The sequence below is a fragment of the Sapajus apella genome, unplaced genomic scaffold (genome assembly GCF_009761245.1).
Source record: "Sapajus apella isolate SASKATOON/1434 unplaced genomic scaffold, GSC_monkey_1.0 scaffold43, whole genome shotgun sequence".
NCBI classification, from domain to species: Eukaryota; Metazoa; Chordata; class Mammalia; order Primates; family Cebidae; genus Sapajus; species Sapajus apella.
Window position 1 is genome coordinate 12,983,122 of NW_022436983.1, and position 17,136 is coordinate 13,000,257.

The 17,136-nt window shown below is 46.8% G+C and overlaps 1 protein-coding gene across 6 annotated transcripts in view; it reads right to left on the reverse strand.

Moving 5' to 3' along the window:
- TMCO4 (transmembrane and coiled-coil domains 4) overlaps positions 1-17,136 on the reverse strand; it is a 108,830-nt gene that overhangs the window by 83,920 nt on the left and 7,774 nt on the right. The window contains exons 1-4 of one of the 6 annotated variants that reach the window (XM_032300650.1): positions 15,584-15,623; positions 13,019-13,114; positions 5,921-6,107; positions 691-865 (exon numbers count right to left, since the gene is read on the reverse strand). In XM_032300650.1, the coding sequence (XP_032156541.1) occupies positions 691-865; positions 5,921-6,099 (354 nt within the window). In that variant the 5' untranslated portion in view covers positions 6,100-6,107; positions 13,019-13,114; positions 15,584-15,623. Of the gene's footprint in view, positions 1-690; positions 866-5,920; positions 6,108-11,094; positions 11,189-13,018; positions 13,718-15,583; positions 15,624-17,136 lie in introns of those variants that run through there. The other 5 variants (XM_032300651.1, XM_032300648.1, XM_032300647.1 and 2 more) reach the window with 5 other exon arrangements.

The following is a 17,136-nucleotide window of genomic DNA, read 5'->3' on the forward strand; positions in this document are numbered from 1 at the left end:
AGACAAAAAGCCACTGCCCTAGATTCTAGAATTGATAATATTGATAATTATTATAAGAATTGATAATTATTCAGATAATAAACAGGCAAGCAAAGAAAGAAAGAAATACAGGAGGACTTCAGAGAGTGAGGTAAGGAGGGGAAGGGGCTATTTTAAATCCATGTATTTTCCCCACCAACAGTCTGTGCCTCAAGCTTCTATCTGCTTTAACTGCACGCAGAGCTGGTAAGTGACAGGCTCAGGGGCACACAGCAAAGCTTCAGCTTCTGAAAAGAGGCACCACAGCTTAGGAGAATGCGGGCTCTGGAGTCACACTACCAGTGTTCAAATCCTGGCTCTGCCACTTACCAGCTGTGTGACCTTGGGCAAGTTACGGAACCTCTTTGTGTCTATGTTTTCTCAACTATGAAATGGGGACGGTCTTACTACTCACCTCATGAGGTCACTTTGAGATTTAGATGAGTTAGTTTTTGAAAAGGCACTAGCACATAATAAGCACTGCATGCACATTAAGTCAAGAGTAAATATTCAATAATGATAATTCAACATCAGCTATGATCATGATATGATATTATGACTTATCTGATCTTCCAACTGCTCCCCCCAACTAGATGTGATTTTTAGGCTGACACTGAAAGAAAATGATTTGTTCTGCTGTCCGTAGCAGCCACCACCAGGTGTTGAGTGTACCTGAATGATCAACATCGGGTTATCCTTCAAGATGGGGTCCTTCAGTAAAATCTGAACAAACACATCTGCTCCTTCACCTCCCAGGCCGCTCGCAAAAGCAGTCATGGTTGGCAAGACAGCTTCGGACAACTCCAGCCACTTCACCAGGCCCGCCATGAACTCTGTGCAGAAGGAGCTGCAAGGCAGACATGGCTTAGTTCCCATGATCCTCGGAGCTCAGCCACTGGGAAGTGTAGATTAGTTGTGGTCACGGATGTGAATGGCTGGCACGTGCATGACTTAGTGGCTGTGATCCCTCAAACATAGAGACAGTCAAAGACCTCATCGTGAGTGATGTGCATTTTTTTTCTTTTGAGATGTAGTCTTGCTCTGTTGCCCAGGCTGGAGTGCAACAGCACAATCTCGGCCCACTACAACCTCCGCCTCCCGGGTTCAAGCTATTCTCCTGCCTCAACTTCCCAAGTAGCTGAGACTACAGGTGCCTGCCACCTCACCCAGCTATTTTTTGTATTTTTAGTACAGACAGGGTTTCACCACGTTGGTCAGGCTGGTCTTGAACTCCTGACCTAAGGTGATCCGCCCATCTCTGCCTCCCAAAGTGCTGGGACTACAGGTGTGAGCCACCGCGCCTGGTCTGGGTGATGTGGATACTGGTTTTTTTCTCTCACCAAAACGTTTATCAAAGAGGCTGTAAGCAACGAGGGCAATGGATGGTGACTGGTTGCATGCCCTGGGCCTGGGCTGTGCCAGGGGCTCAGGAATAGATGACAAAACCTGGTATCTGAGGAAGCTCACAGCACGGTTGACCCTCAAGTAACCAAGTGAGCCCAGTGCCGTTGTGGTACCCTAGGACAGAGGTAGGTAGCAGACAGTGCAGCCCACAGACAGAGCCCTGAATCCACCTGTAGAGGTGACGGCAGCCACCAGAAAAGGCTTCCCAGAGAAGGCAATCTGCTCTCCTGGACGTTGCCAAGGATGTGCTCTTTGGAAAACACTGGCTGCTGCGGAAGTGGAAGAAGTGAAGGGAAGAGTGCCCTCCATGTGCACTGCCACCGCCGGTCTCTGTCCATAGTTGGCATTTGAGTGCAGTCCTATAGGGGCCCCCAGGGGAGGATGGATGGGGCTGCTCTAGGGGAGAAGGAGGCCTTTGAGCTGAGACACAGAGGTGGGGAGCTCTTATTTGGGGGCACGATGGCAGAGTCCACACCAGACTTCTGACACAGCCACCTCTGTGGAGCAGGTGTGAGCCGGGTGGCAGGTGGGCCAGGGGATGTGGGCCAGGAGACTCACTTAAGAGGTGATGATACCACTCCCTGGAAAAGGCTGACACCCAGATGCCATGTCTGTCTCCAAAATCAGAGTCCCAGCCTGCCTCAAACCGCACTGCCTTGGAACTCCAGCACTGGGTTCTGCCCTGTAGGGCATACGTGGACTCAGGCCTCTCAGAAACAAGCAGAGCTTCCAGGTGATAGGGGCAATGTCAGGAGCCCCCTGCTCTTCACCACGTGGCCCAGCTATCACATTCCTTAGAGTGGGGCCTGGGCCTTGATGGAAGTGGTGAAGAACCTGGGATCAAATCCTAGCCTCGGCTGGGCACAGTGGCTCATGCCTGTAATCCCAGCATTTTGGGAAGTGGAGCCAGGTGGATGACCTGAGATCAGGAGTTCAAGGCCAGCCTGGCCAACATGGTGAAACCCCATCTCTACTAAAAGTACAAAAATTGGCTGGGCATGGCGGCATGTGCTGTAGTCCCAGCTACATGGGACGCTAAGGCACGAGAATCGCTTGAACCCAGAGGCAGAGGCTGCAGTGAGCTGAGATCGCACCACTGCACTCTAGCCTAGGTGACAGAGCAAGACTCTGTCTCAAAAATAAAAAAAAAATAAAATAAATAAAATAAATCCTGGCCTCACATTGTTATGGTGGGTTCCTGAGAAGCTGCCCTGAAATGGAGATGATGAGGGTTCCCCTTGGAATCAACACCTCGGGGAGGGAAGGGAGGAAGCAGGGCTGGGCAGAGGGAGCAGCTGAGCTGTGATACAGTCTCGAGGGAGGTCTCAGCACACCCTGCAGGGAGTTCCAAAGATGGGATAACCCTTCAGAACTGCCCCCAGCGGGGCAAGAGGGCCAGGGCTTTACAGCTGTGCATCAGCCAGTTATCGAATGCCCAGGGAGGGGGCAGAACCTCGGGCAAGGGGACTCCCTTTAGCTGAGGCAGGCCCAAAAAGGTACAGACAGCTCAGAGCTGTGCGGGCAGCCTTGCCAGCAGCTGGGGGTGAAAGTCCTTCATTTTTGAAGGGGAATCTGAGCAGAGAGCATCATGGGAAAGTGTAATGACCTCTCTGTGCCTCCGTGTCCTTATCTGCCAAATGGGTTCAAGAGACCAACTTCATAAGTTTGGTTGAGGATGAGGCGAGATGATAAATATTAAGCGCCCAAAGTGAGCTTGGTGTGTAGTAGATGCTCAACGAATGTTAGCTAGCCTCATTATTTTTATTTACAAGGCAACAGAGGGAGGCGGTGGAGGATGAGGTTGAGTTGGACTCTGAAGTCCAACCACCTGGGGGAGTCCTGGTTCCCCTAGAAACTGGCTTTGTGTCCTCACTTTACCTCTCAGCTTCATTTCCCTCTGAAATAACATGTGGATAATAACAAGACCTGCCTCACAGGTGAGGTGGGAAGATTAAATGGCATGGTAACACTGTCTGGCACCAGTAAACTCTGGATAAATATTAGCTACTGCTACCACGATGATTATAATTCGCCCCACTGCAATTTACTGGGATTACCTTGGGGTGGTAATGCAGTATGTATTTGGGGAGGGGATGGCTAAGTGAACTGAATATCACTTAGAGGCGGATTTATATATAGAAAGGGCTCAGGGCCAAGGGCTAGAGCATGGCCTGGCCCTGCTGTCCATGAAGGAAGTTTTGGATACAGAGAAGAATCTCTTAACAAGAGGGCAGGGACAAAGAGCATAGACTGGTTCAAATCCCAGCTCTGCCACGAGCTGTGTGATCCCGGACAAGTTACTTCACCTCTCTGGGCCTTAGTTTCCTTATCTGTAAAACAGTGGAGATGATGAAACCCATTTCATAGGGTTGTTGAAAGGATTAACTAAGTAACTAAGTATGTGTCATGTGCTTAGAACAATACCCGGTACCTACAAAGCACTAGATAGTAACGTGTTTCTCTCCATGGTCAAATAAATTAAAAAATATATATGGAAAGTACCAGCACAGCAATTTATCAGATAAGAAGCAGCATTTTAGATCGGCAGGGGTTTGGTAATTGCTACTAGTGTGTTTGTTGGTCTAGTGGAAATATAGGAAAATCAACAGCAACAATGACAACAGATAACAATCGGAGCAACTGTCCGTTAGTCCCTGTGCTGAGAGCTTCGTACACCTGGAGTTGCTTAATTCTCACCATGGCCCCACAAGGAAGGGAGGTACTAGTTTACCTCTACTCTAGAGATAAGGAATCCTAGATCCAGAGAGGTTAAGTGACAGCTCCAGATTCAAGCCTACGTCTCTGGGACCCCAGAGGCTATGTGCACCTGCTGCAGAGGTTACCCCTCTCCAGTGGTTATATCCCTGAGTACTGACCATGCACAGGCCGCTCACTGAGCAAGGGCATCAAACACCCCTTTTCATCCTACCCCATCTTACACATGGCGTACCGGGGCTGCTGGGTTTTTTTGTTTGGCTGGTTGGTTTTGAGACAGAGTTTCCCTCTTGTTGCCCAGGCTAGAGTGCAATGACATGATCTCGGCTCACTGCATCCTCTGCTCCCCAGGTTCAAGCCATTCTCCTGCCTCAGCCTCCTAAGTAACTGGGATTACAAATGTGTGCTGTCACGCCCATCTAATTTTGTATTTTTAGTACAGACAAGGTGTAAGTGATTCTCCTGTGTCAGCCTCGGGAGTAGCTGGGGTTACAGGCATGCACCACCATGCCCTTGCGAATTTTGTATTTTTTGTAGAGACGGGGTTTCTCCAAGTCGGTCAGGCTGGTCTCGAACTCCCAACCTCAGGTGATCGGCCCGCCTTGGCCCCCCAAAGTGCTGGGATTACAGGCATGAGCCACCTCGCCCGGCCCCCTCTAGAATTTTTTTAAGGTCCAAACCCATGCTCTTAACAGTTCCGCTATTCTGACTCCTAATATGTGATTTAAACACACACACAGGAGATACTGTCAATGATAGACAAGAAATAGAACAATGTCATCCTTTTGCTCCCATGATCTCCTGTTTAAACCCATCACGGCACTCACTCATCTGTATCTGTCCACTGCTACAATCAGCCACCCTGGTGCCCCCACCTAGATGTAAGCACCTTGAGGGCAGGAGCTGGGCCTTGCTTGTCTTTGTTTCCTCCACAGGGCCATGTGCTTCACCCAGCACACAGTACTCAACAAATGTATGTTTCATGAATGAATGAATATTAATATCTTATCCCCTCCTGGACGGTGTCCTACTTGATTGGGGGATGGTATCTGTCTCACTCACATCTACCATCCACGTACTTCAAATCATACCTGGCATACAGTAGGTGCACAAAAAATGCTTGGTAAAGGTATACATGAGTGAATAACTGAATGAGGGGACGGCTTATCCCCCTACCAGATTGTGAGTTTCTTAGAGCAACAGTCCCCAGCCTTTTTGACACCAGGGACTGGTTTCAAGGAAGCCCATTGTTCCACGGACCTGGCACAGGTAGCGTTCAGGATGAAACTGTTCCACCTCAGATCATCAGGCATTAGTTAGATTCTTAGAAGGGGCGTGCAAACCCAGATTCCTCACATGCACAGTTCACGACAGGGTTTGAGCTTCTATGAGAATCTAATGCCACCGCAACTCAACCTCTCCGCACTTAGATTTCTTCACCTACAGATGGCACTATCCAGTATCTACCTGGAAGAGCCATGTCAGTAGCAAAGGACACAGCCCATGTAGCTTAGAATTCATGAAACACTTAGAACCAGAGGCAGAGGTCAGGCGGTAACACTTGCTTGCCCACTGCTCACCTCCTGCTGTGTGGCCAGATTCCCATCAGGCTACAGATGGGTACTGGCCCATGGCCTGGCGGTTGGAGACCCCTGCCTTAGAGGGAAGGACAATGACTTGCCCCTCTCTGCATCACCCCGTAGTGCCTGGCAGGCTGCTGGGCTGTCCGTAATTGTTCCCCTGAAGAAGCATGACCTTCCTTCTGCAAGAAAGAAGAACTCACCTGTGCTCATATTCAGAAAATAGCTGGGACAGGGAGATGCCACAGAGGGCGGCATAGGCGAAGCGGTTGGCCTCAGTCAGCTCCCGGCCTGTGGGTAGGTGTGGCTCCCCCTCTGCAGTGGACTCGGCTACCAGGGGACACTGAGGCAGCCTCTGACATGGCCTGTTCCACGTGGCCATTCCAGCCCCTGCAGGAGAAAAACCCCAGTGAGAAATGCTTCCAGAGGTGGGCAAAGGTTACTTAAGCACGACATAGAACTTACAAACTGTAAAGGTTGAAAGCAGGCATCATTAAAATGAAGAGCTTCTTTTCGTCACCTTTAAGAGAGTGAAAACACACTAGAGACCAGGACGGAGGGAGGTACCTTCAATATGTCTCTCCACAGAGGTTTCTATACGCAGTATAGAAACAACTCCAATAAGTCATTAAGAAAAAGAAATGGGCCAGGCGCGGTGGCTCACGCCTGTAATCCTAGCACTTGGGAGGCCGAGGTGGGTGGATCACAAGGTCAAGAGATTGACACCATCCTGGCCAGCATGATGAAATCCCATCTCTACTAAAACACACAAATTAGCTGGGCATGGTGGTGTGCGCCTATAGTCCCAGCTACTCAGGAGGCTGAGGCAGGAGAATCACTTGAACCCAGGAGGTGGAGGTTGCAGTGAGCCGAGATCATGCCACTGTACTCCAGCTGGGCGAGAGAGCAAGACTCCATCTAAAAGAAAAAGAAAAAGAAAAAGAAGCATATGTAAAAAAGGGCAAAAGACTTGAAGAGATACTTCATAAAAGGTAGTCCTCAGGCCCGGTATGGTGGCTCACACCTTTAATCCCAGCGCTTTTATACGCTGAGGTAGAAGGATTGAGTGAGCCCAGGAGTTCAAGATCAGCCAGGGTAGCATAGTGAGATTCCATCTCTACAGAAAAATAAAATAAAAGAATTAGCTGGGCATGGTGGCACATGCCTGCAGTTCCAGCTACTTAGGAGGCTAAGGTGAGAGGATCCCTTGAGCTTAGGAGTTCGAGGCTGCAATGAGCTATGATCATTGCACTCCAGCCTAGGCTACAGAGGGGCTACAGAATGAAACCCGGTTATCTTTAAAAAAAAAAAAAAAAAAAGATAGCCCAATAGCCAGCAAATATGAAAAGATGTTCCAACATCATTAATCATCAGAGAAATGGAAATTAAAATCCTAATGAGACACTACCACTCACCTATCAGAATAGCTAAAACTAAAAAGAAAATGGTTTGACAACAACCACCAAAGCTAAACATATGTCTTCCCTATGCTTTGGCCATTCCACTCCTGAGAAATGAGGACTTATGTCACCAAAAGACACATACATGAGTTCTCACAGCAACTTCATTCACAGTAGTCCCAAACTGGCAACAGCCCACAGGTCTATCACAGTAGAATGCGTAAATGGTCATAGTCACACTGTGAAACATCACACAGCAATGAAAAAAAGGATGAACTACAGCAAACCACAACAACATGGATGAATCTCAGACAAAATGATACGCAGAAAGCCATTCACAAGAGAGTACCTACCATGGGATTCCCTTTATGCGAAACTGAAGAATGGTGATGGAAGTCAGAAGAGGGTTTACATGTGGCGGGGAGTATTGGCTCAGAAGGGGTACAAAGGAGGTTTCTGGGTGAAGGAGATGTTCTCTGTCTTGACCTGGGTGGTCATTATGTGGGTCTAAATATATTTAAAAGTTCCCTGAGCTGTACAGTTAAGATTTATGCACTTTGTGTATGGTATACCTCAAAGGAAGGAAGGAAGAAGGGAAAAAAAAAGAGGAAAGTCTCCCTTTGTTCTCCCTCCATCTTTTCCTTCCCTCCATTCTTTCCTTCCTTTCCAGGGGGAGAAGAGAAAGGGAGGAGAAAAGGAGGAAGAGGAGGGAAGAAAGGAGGAGAGAGGGGACAAGCTGAGCAGGCATCCAAGAAGCAGAAAGATCCCTGGGAGCCACCAGAAAGGGTACAGGGAAGGGTGCCAGCCTCAACTACAGGGCATCAAGGATATGAATGCAGACTCAGGGCCAGACAGACCCAGGTGCGAAAACAAGCACCGCCACTTAGTAGATATGGTACCCTGGGAAACTCAACCTCTCTGTACTTAGATTTCTTCACCTACAGATGGGACCATCCAGAATCTACCCAGAAGAGTTGTGTCAGTAGCAAAGGACACAGCCCATGTGGCTTAGTATTCATAAAGTGCTTAGAACGGAGCCTGGCACAGGGTTCATGCTATATAAACGCTTGTTTAAAAATTAAATGCATAAAACAATCAACAAACAAATAAATAAAATGTTTGGTACGATGCCTGGCACATAGCAAAGGTTTAATAATAATAAGACCTAACATTGCTGAGCTATTACTGGGTGCGGGGCACTGGGGCTGCAATTTTAACGTGCATTGTCTCAGTGGACGCTATGAGGCAGGTAGGACTGTAATGTTCGGTTTGCAAATCAGGACAGAGGCTCAGAGAAGTAACTGGGCTGTGATCACACAGCCACTCAATGGCAGGCAGACAAAGGTAGAACTGTTGGCCACCAGCTCTGTTTTAAGTATTCATCACCCGGCCAGGAGCCTTCTAGTTGAAAAACCACACTCCATACTGTTCTTGGTTCCTAAGTTTGTTCCCACCTAGCTGAGCAACAAACATTTTTGTTCTCAATATATTACTTCTGTAGAGGAGTTCTTTAAAAGTCTGTCCACAACAAGTATTTCATTAGTTTTCAAAACAACCCTGAGGTAGTTAAAAGCAACAAACCAACACTTTTACAATGTTTGCAAAGCATTTTCCAATCCATTTAATTCTTTTTTTTTTGTATTTTTAGTACAGACAAGGTTTTCACCAGACTGGTCTTGAACTCGTGACCTCAGGTGAAGCACCATCTTGGCCTTAATTCTTTTAATCTCAAAGTGCTGAGATTACAGGCATAAGCCACCATACCCAACCTTAATTCTTTCTCTTTCTTTTTTTTGAGACAGTATTTCGCACTGTTGCCAGGCTGGAATGCGATGGTGTGATTTTGGCTCACTGCAGTCTCTGCCTCCCGGGTTCAAGCGATTCTCCTGCCTCAGCCTCCTGAGTAGCTGGGACTACAGGTGTACAGCACCACATCTCGCTAACTTTTTGTATTTTAGTAGAAACAGGGTTTCACCATGTTGGCCAGGATGGTCTCGATCTCCTGACCTTGTGATCCACCTGCCTTGGCCTCCCAAAGTGCTAGGATTACAGGTGTGAGCCACCGTGCCCAGTCTTCAATCCATTTAATTCTTATAACTACTGTGTAAAGTAGGACATGAACCATTATGAGTCCCTCTTACAACGAAGGAACAGGCTCAGAAAGACCAACCAATTTCCCCAAAGTTACACCGTAAATGATGAGATCCAAACCAGACTTTTGACTCCAAACCTGGAGCTCTTTCCTCTCCACCAGCACAGAGATCTTCTTTCCTCTGTTTCAGATGGGGAAATGAAGGCCCAGAGAGGTTAAGTCACCTTGCCCAAAGTCACCCAGCAAGACTGTCCTCAGTGGTTGCTCCAGGAACCCACATTTGAGAATCACAGCAAATTTCCCTGGCTCAGAGGGTCAGTGCAGAACATGGTGGTGGAGACAGGGGGAACAGCGTAAACCACGAACTGAGGGCAGTGCCAAGGGCAGCACTAGCCTGATGTCAGCAGGTCAGCAATTTCCACTACATTCAATCAACCCTATGTGCCACCTGGAGGCTGTGTTAATTGCACCTATTACACAGAGGAGCCCAAGGTAGTATTTTATTGGGCTGGTGTTTGGGGAGCCCCACGCCAGTTCTTAGCTCAATAATAAACAGCCTTCTGATAAGAGAAGGGTGAGCTGGCCTGCTTCTAACCACAGGAGTATGAAGATGTGTCTAGCGTACAAAATGCTAAGCTCAGGCTAGGCACAGCGGCTCACACCTGTAATCCTAGCACTTTGGGAGGCTGAGTTGGGTGGATCTCTTGAGTTCGGGAATTTGAGACCAGCCTGGCCAACACAGTGAAACCCTGTCTCTATGAAAATACAAAAATTAGTGGCCAGGCACAGTGGTTCACACCTGTAATCCCAGCAGTTTGGAAGGACAAGGCAGGTGGATCACTTGAAGTCAGGAGTTCGACACCAGCCTGGCCAACATGGTGAAACCCTGTCTCTACCAAAAATACAAAAATTAGCAGGGTGTGGTGGTGTGTGCCTATAATCCCAGCTGCCCGGGACACCGAGGCAAGAGAATCACCTGAATCTGCCAGATGGAGATTCTAGTGAGCTGAGATTGCACCACTGCCCTCCAGCCTAGGCAACAGAGCAAGACTCCATCTCAAAAACAAACAAACAAACAAACAAAAAAAAGGCTAAACTCAGACCAAACTCATTCATTCATTCAACACAATTCCTCCTGATCCCCTACAGTGCATTTTCTATACAGTGGTCTCAGTGGCCTTTTTGTCACATAGACCAGTCATGTCACTAGCTTGCTTAACAGTCCGCAAAGGCCTCCCATTACATCAGGATAAATCCCAATACTGGTATGATGGCCTAAGAAGGGTGTCCAATCTTTTGGCTTCCCTGGCCCACGCTGGAAGAAGAATTGGTTTGGGCCTTACATAAAATACACTAACACTGATGATAGCTGATGAGTTAAAAAAAAATTGCAAGAAAACTTCATAAGGTTTTAAGAAAGTTTACAAATTTGTGTTGGGCTACATTCAAAGCCGTCCTGGGCCGTATGCAGCCCACAGGCCAAAGACTGCACGAACTTAAAAGTCCTGTGCAGTCCGGTGGCTGCCTGCCGCTGAACTCTATCTCATGTCCCCACAACGGTCTTGTTCACTACGCTACAGCCACACTGGCTGTCTTTCTGCTGACTCCCTCGAGGCCTTTGCACCTGCCACTCTCCCTGCCAGGAACACCCTTCCCTGACCATCACATCATTCTGGCCTCAGCCCAGAGGTGACCTCCTCTGAGAGATCTTCCCTGACCACCCGGGCTAAAGTATTATGTTGGCGCAAAAGTAATTGTGGTTTTTGCAATTTAATAGCAAGATCCACAATTACTTTTGTACCAACCTATCTCTGTCTTCTATCTATTCTATTTTTATAACACTCATTCTTATCTAAAATAATGGTTTTTTAACTTATTTGTTTACCTGTGTATACAAATAGTATAGAAACTTCTTGAGGCAGTTCCCTGGTTGTTTCTTCACTGCTGCATCCCTGGCTTTCTGGACAGGCCCTGGCTCACTGCAGGCATTCAGGAAATGCTTGCTGGATGAATGAAGAAGGGGCTAGGATGTGGGAAGCCCTATTCTGGGCCTTAGGGCAGATCAGAGGACAAAACTAACAAGTCCTCTGCTCTTAAGGGGCTTACATTCTGGTGCGAGACAGGCAATAATATGCCAATATATAATGACAAAGCGATCTAAATTGGTCAAGGTCACAGAGCTAATAAGCGGCAGAACCAAGACACACACTCAGGAGGTCTGGCTGCCGAATCCATGCCCTGGCAGCCCTCAACATAAAAGTAAGCATCCATTCAGGAAGTGGTCAGGGGGAGGAAGAGTTACGCAGGGTGAGGGGATATGAAGTGATGGGGTGAAGCGGAGCTGGCTACAATATGTGGGTGAAAGGTGTCATTCCAGCAGAGGCCTGCAGAAGTCGCAGGATGGGTGGAGAGGTATTCCTTAGAGGAAAGAAACAGTGTGACGGTAGAGACAGACAAGTAAATAGACAGTGGCGGTGGGCGCGGTGGCTCACGCCTGTAATCCTAGAGCTTTCAGAGGCCAAGGCAGGAGGACTGCAGGAGCCTGGGCAACAAAGGGAGACCCCGTCTCTACAAAAATAATAATAATTTAAAAATTAGCCAGGCATGGTGGAGCATGCCTGTGGTCCCCGCGACTCAAGAGGCTGAGACAGGAGGACGCTTAAGCCCAGGAGTCTGAGGAAGTTGAGGCTACAGTAAGCCATGATCACACTATTGCACTCCAGCCTGGTGACAGGGCAAGAAGACCCTGTCTCTCTCAAAAAACCAACAAAAAAACCAAACAGAAAACACAGACAACAACAACAATCCGTGTGATAAACACTGGGATGGCGAAAACATGAGAGACAGAAGGATCGACCCTGAACCCAGCACTGGCTCCCTGGAGAAGGTGAGGGTACAGCTGAGACCTGAACAAGGAATGAATCAGACAGGGGTGGGGTGGGCATGTCTTTGGCAAAGGGAACAGCAAGTGTCAAGACCCAGAGGTGGAGGAGAAACGCTTCTGAAGAACCAAAAAGATGTTTGGTGCAGCCGGGGCTTGGACAATGGGTGGGCGTGAAGAAATCAGGGGGGAATGGAAGCTGCCAAGGGCTGACACTGGCACGGCCAAGTTCGTCTAGCTGAGTTAGGCTTCCTTGTAAAGGCAATGGCTGTGCAGAAGGCCGAATGAGGGCACATGGAACCTCTTGGTACTATATTTGCAACTTCCTGTGAGCCTATAATTATTTTAAAATAAAAAGCTAAAAAAATGACTAGTGGCTGGGTGCTGTGGCTCATGCCTGTAATCCCAGCACTGTGGGAGGCCAAGGCAGGTGGATCACCTAAGGTCAGGAGTTAGAGACCAACCAGCCTGACCAACGTGGAGAAACCCCCGTCTCTATTAAAAATACAAAAAAAATTTAGCCAGGTGTGGTGGCGTATGCCTGTAATGCCAGCTACTCGGGAGGCTGAGGCAGGAGAATCGCTTGAACCTGGCAGGCGGAGGTTGCGATGAGCCAAGATCGTGCCATCGCACTCCAGCCTGGGCAACAAGAGCAAAACTCTGTTTCAAAAAAAAAAAATAGTGGAAAATTTCTATAGAATTTTTAAAACCTTTTCTTGAGGCGAAACTAAATTATAAATGAATACTAACCTGTTAACGGGTTAATGAATCTAATAAACACATATTAGCCCTACTACAGTGGTGACTAAGACAGACACATAAAGACCCCCTCCCACTGGGGAGATTATAGACAACGTAAACTCAGAAAGAAGACCATTTTAAACACTAACAAAGGGCTTCTGAAGGAAAAGAAACCTTTAATACTTACCCAGATTTCAAGAAACAACCGTGGGCCTCCCCTCTCTCTGTCTGAGACAGGCTGTTCAGGTTCTGGAGGGTTCTTCAGAGAAATAAGCAAATTGCCCTGCAGAAGCAAACCAGAAAAACCAGCATGTGGGTCCACAGAGTCTGGGATCTGGGGGAAGCTATAGCAGAGGGAGCTGGCTGCTTAGCTGAAGCTCAGAGGAGCCCGGCACTGCACCTTCGCTCCCCTGGGCCCCTACCCTGAGTGGTTCTCCACCTGGGACGTTCTTCTGAGCAGGGAGGTAGGGCAGGCAGCTACCATCGCTGAGCACTCACATGTGCCTGGCACAGCCCTGCCACTTTTCATGGATTGTCTCATTTAATGCCCTTGTTCAACTCTTTGTACCCTGAGCTGTGGTCACTGCGTCCAGCTCCTCGGCAGGCACCCAGTCACCTCCACTTCTGTACCTGATGCCCAACCACAGAGTGGGCACTCAGGAAATGCCAGTTATGTGAACCGAGGAATGAACTAGCTTTTAGGCTTAAGCAAGAGCTAGATTTTCTGATTTTTTCTCCCTAAAGGCACTCCTGTTCTCACATGCCAGCAGAGCATCAGATGGGTAAGGGAGATGGAGGAAGGGCCAACCATCTGGAATTACCCAAAGGAGGTCTCAGGACCCAAAACCTGGGTGTCCCAAAACTTCAGATAATTCGAGCTTCATTCTTAGTGCCATTTTCTTTTTCTTTCTCTCTCTCTCTCTTTTTTTTTTTTTTTTGAGACAGAGTTTTGCTCTGTTGCCCAGGCTGGAGTGCAGTGATGCAACCTCAGCTCACTGCAACCTCCGCCTCCCAGGTTCAAGTGATTCTCGTGCCTCAGCCTCCCGAGTAGCTGGGATTACAGGCACGCACCACCATGCCTGGCTAATTTTTCGTATTTTTAGTAGAGGCAGGGTTTTGCCATGTGGCCCAGCTGGTCTCGAACTCCTGAGCTCAGGCAATCTGCCTGCTTCAGCCTCCCAAAGTGCTAGGATCACAGGCATGAGCCACTGTGCCCAGCCATTAGTGCTATTTTCAATGCCAGTGAAAATAATATTTTTTACCTCTTTAAGCTTCAATAGGGTTTTTATTAAGTTACCAGTGGGAATGCCCTTCTCCTAGATGATGCCTTCCTCCAGGGCATGAGAATGTACCTGTACTGTGTTTAAAATGAGTCTAATCATGTTAAAGCAATGTAGAGGAGAAAAATGACTGGAAGAACATCCTTGAAAATTATCTCTGAATTACCATTCAGAGATATCAGAGACTTTTCTGTATTTCCCCAAAACTTGCTGCCATAAATTCACATGGCTTCTGAACTCTCTAGAAAGTTATTTTGTACACATCTCTTTCCATAGAGAGGGTACTGTTAGGACACGTACCAGGATGCTGGCAGTGGCTAACTGCAGGTGGGCAGGAGCCCAGATTGGATTCTGCATGATTTTAATTTTTTCTTTATATATCTGTGTTTTATGAATTATTGACAATAAGTATTGATTTTGAGATAGGAAAAAAAATAATTTTAAATTACAACACGCTGCACTGGAGCCAGCTCATACCATTTGGTGACAATCAGTTCTGGGCTTCTCCTTCCAACCCTGTGTCCAGTGACACTGGTGGTCTGAAATTGGCATGTTAGGGATATTTACATCACAGAAATTGGCAAATGCTACCAATGAGGGATAATTTTATTCTAGAGAGGTGGTAGACAGCATTCCACCAAATATACTTTTTTAAAATATATTTTTTTAAAACATGTTTCAGCTGGGTGCGGCTCACACCTGTAATCCTAGCAGTTTGGGAGGCTCATGCAGGTGGATCACCTGAGGTGAGGGGTTTGAGACCAGCTGGCCAACATGGGGAAACCTGGTCTCTACTAAAAATACATAAATTAGCTGGGTGTGGTGGTGCATGCTTCTAATTCCAGCTACTTGGGAGGCTGAGGCAGGAGAACTGCTTGAACTCAGGAGGCAGAGATTGCAGTCAGCCAAGATTGCACCACTGCACTCCAGCCTAGGCAACAGAGCAAGACTCTGTCTCGAAAAAATAAATAAATAAAAATAAAACATGTTTCACAGAACAAAAAGATCAGAAGGAAATATATCAAAATGTTCATGATTATTATCTTTTGGTTGGTGGGGCTGATGGACTAGAGGTGATTGATTTTTGTTCTATTTTTCTGTATTTTTGGCATTTCTGAGCTTATTGGTGCTTTTATAATATATATGTTAAAAAAAACCTTTTAATTAGACACAATTCTGCCTTTTGATCCTTACAAGGGGAGTGTTTTATCTCAGGACACACTGGCCCAGTGTGGCCCACTAGCCAAGCCAGTGGGGCTGAGTTCATAGTTAAGTTCTATACATTTGACTAATAGGTCTTGTCGGTAAGAAAAGGAGATGGGTGCGGTGGTTCACAGGGGTAATCCCAGCACTTTGGGAGGCTGAGGCCGGTGGATCTCTTGAGCCCAGGAGTTCGAGACCAGCCTGGGCAACATGGCAAAACTCCATCTCTACAACAAATACAAAAATTAGCCAGGCGTGATGGTGAGTACCTGTATGTAGTCCCAGCTAGTCAGGAGTCTGAGGTGGGAGGATCACTTCAGCCCTGGGGGTTGAAGCTGAAATGAGCCAAGATCCTGCCACTGCACTCCAGCCTGGGTGACAACAGAATGAGACCCTGCCAAAAAAAAAAAAAAAGGAAAAAGAAAAAAAAAGAGATTCCCTATTCCCTATTTAATAAATGATGCTGGGACAACTGGCTAGCCATATGCAGAAAATTGAAACTGGACCCCTTCCTTATGCCTTACACAAAAATTACTTGAAGATGGATTAAAGACTTATATGTAAAACCCAAAACTATAAAAACCCTAGAAGAAAATCTAGGCAATACCATTCAGGACATATGCATGGGCACAGATGTCATAACTAAATCACCAAAAGTAATTGCAACAAAAGTGAAAACTGACAAATGGGATCTGATTAAACTAAAGAGCTTCTGTACAGCAAAAGAAACTATCATAAGAGCAAACAGGCAACCTACAGACTGGGAGGAAGTTTTTGCAATCTATCTATCTGATAAAGGGCTATTATCAATACTCTACAAGGAACTTAAACAAATTTACAAGAAAAAAAAAACCGACCCCATTAAAAAGTGGGCAAAGGACATGAACAGACACTTCTCCAAAGAAGACATTCATGTGGCCAAGAAACATGAGAAAAAGCTCAACATCACTGATCATTAGAGAATGAAAATCAAAATCACAATGAGATAACATCTCACATGAATCAGAATGGAGATTATTAAAAAGTCAGGAAACAACAGATGCTGGTGAGGCGGCAGAGAAAGAGGAATGCTTTTACACTGTTGGTGGGAATGTAAATTAGTTCAACCATTGTGGAAGATGGTGTGGCAATTCCTCAAAGACCTAGAACCAGAAATACCATTTGACCCAGCAATCTCATTACTGGGCATATACCCAAAGGAATACAAATTATTCTATTACAAAGATACCTGCATGTGTGTGTTCACTGCAGTGCTACTCACAATAGCAAAGACATGGAATCAACCCAAATGCCCATCAATGATACACTGGATTAAAAAAATGAGGTACATATACACCACGGAATACTATGCAGCCATAAAAAGGAATGACATCATGTCCTTTGCAAGGATATGGATGGAGTTGGGAGCCATTATCCTCAGCAAACTAATGCATGAACAGAAAACCAAACACCATATGTTCTCACAAGTTTCTCTTCCTGCATTAGTCGAACAATGAGGACACATGGACAGTCGAAGGGGAACAACACACACTGGGGCCTGTCAGCGAGTGGTGTGTTGGAAGGGAGAACATTAGGAAAAAGCAGTGAATGCATGCTGGACTCAGTACCTAGCTGATGGGTTGCTAGGTGCAGCAAACCATCATGGCACATGTTTACCTATGTAACAAAACTGCACATCCTGTACATGTATCCCAGAACTTAAAATTAAAATTTTAAAGAAAGAAAATAAAAGAAATGGACAAGGGTTGGTGAGACAGACAGGGCAATTCCCAGCTTCTCAGCTCTCCGTGATGCTGGAATGGTGGAGCCCATGTTTCCAACT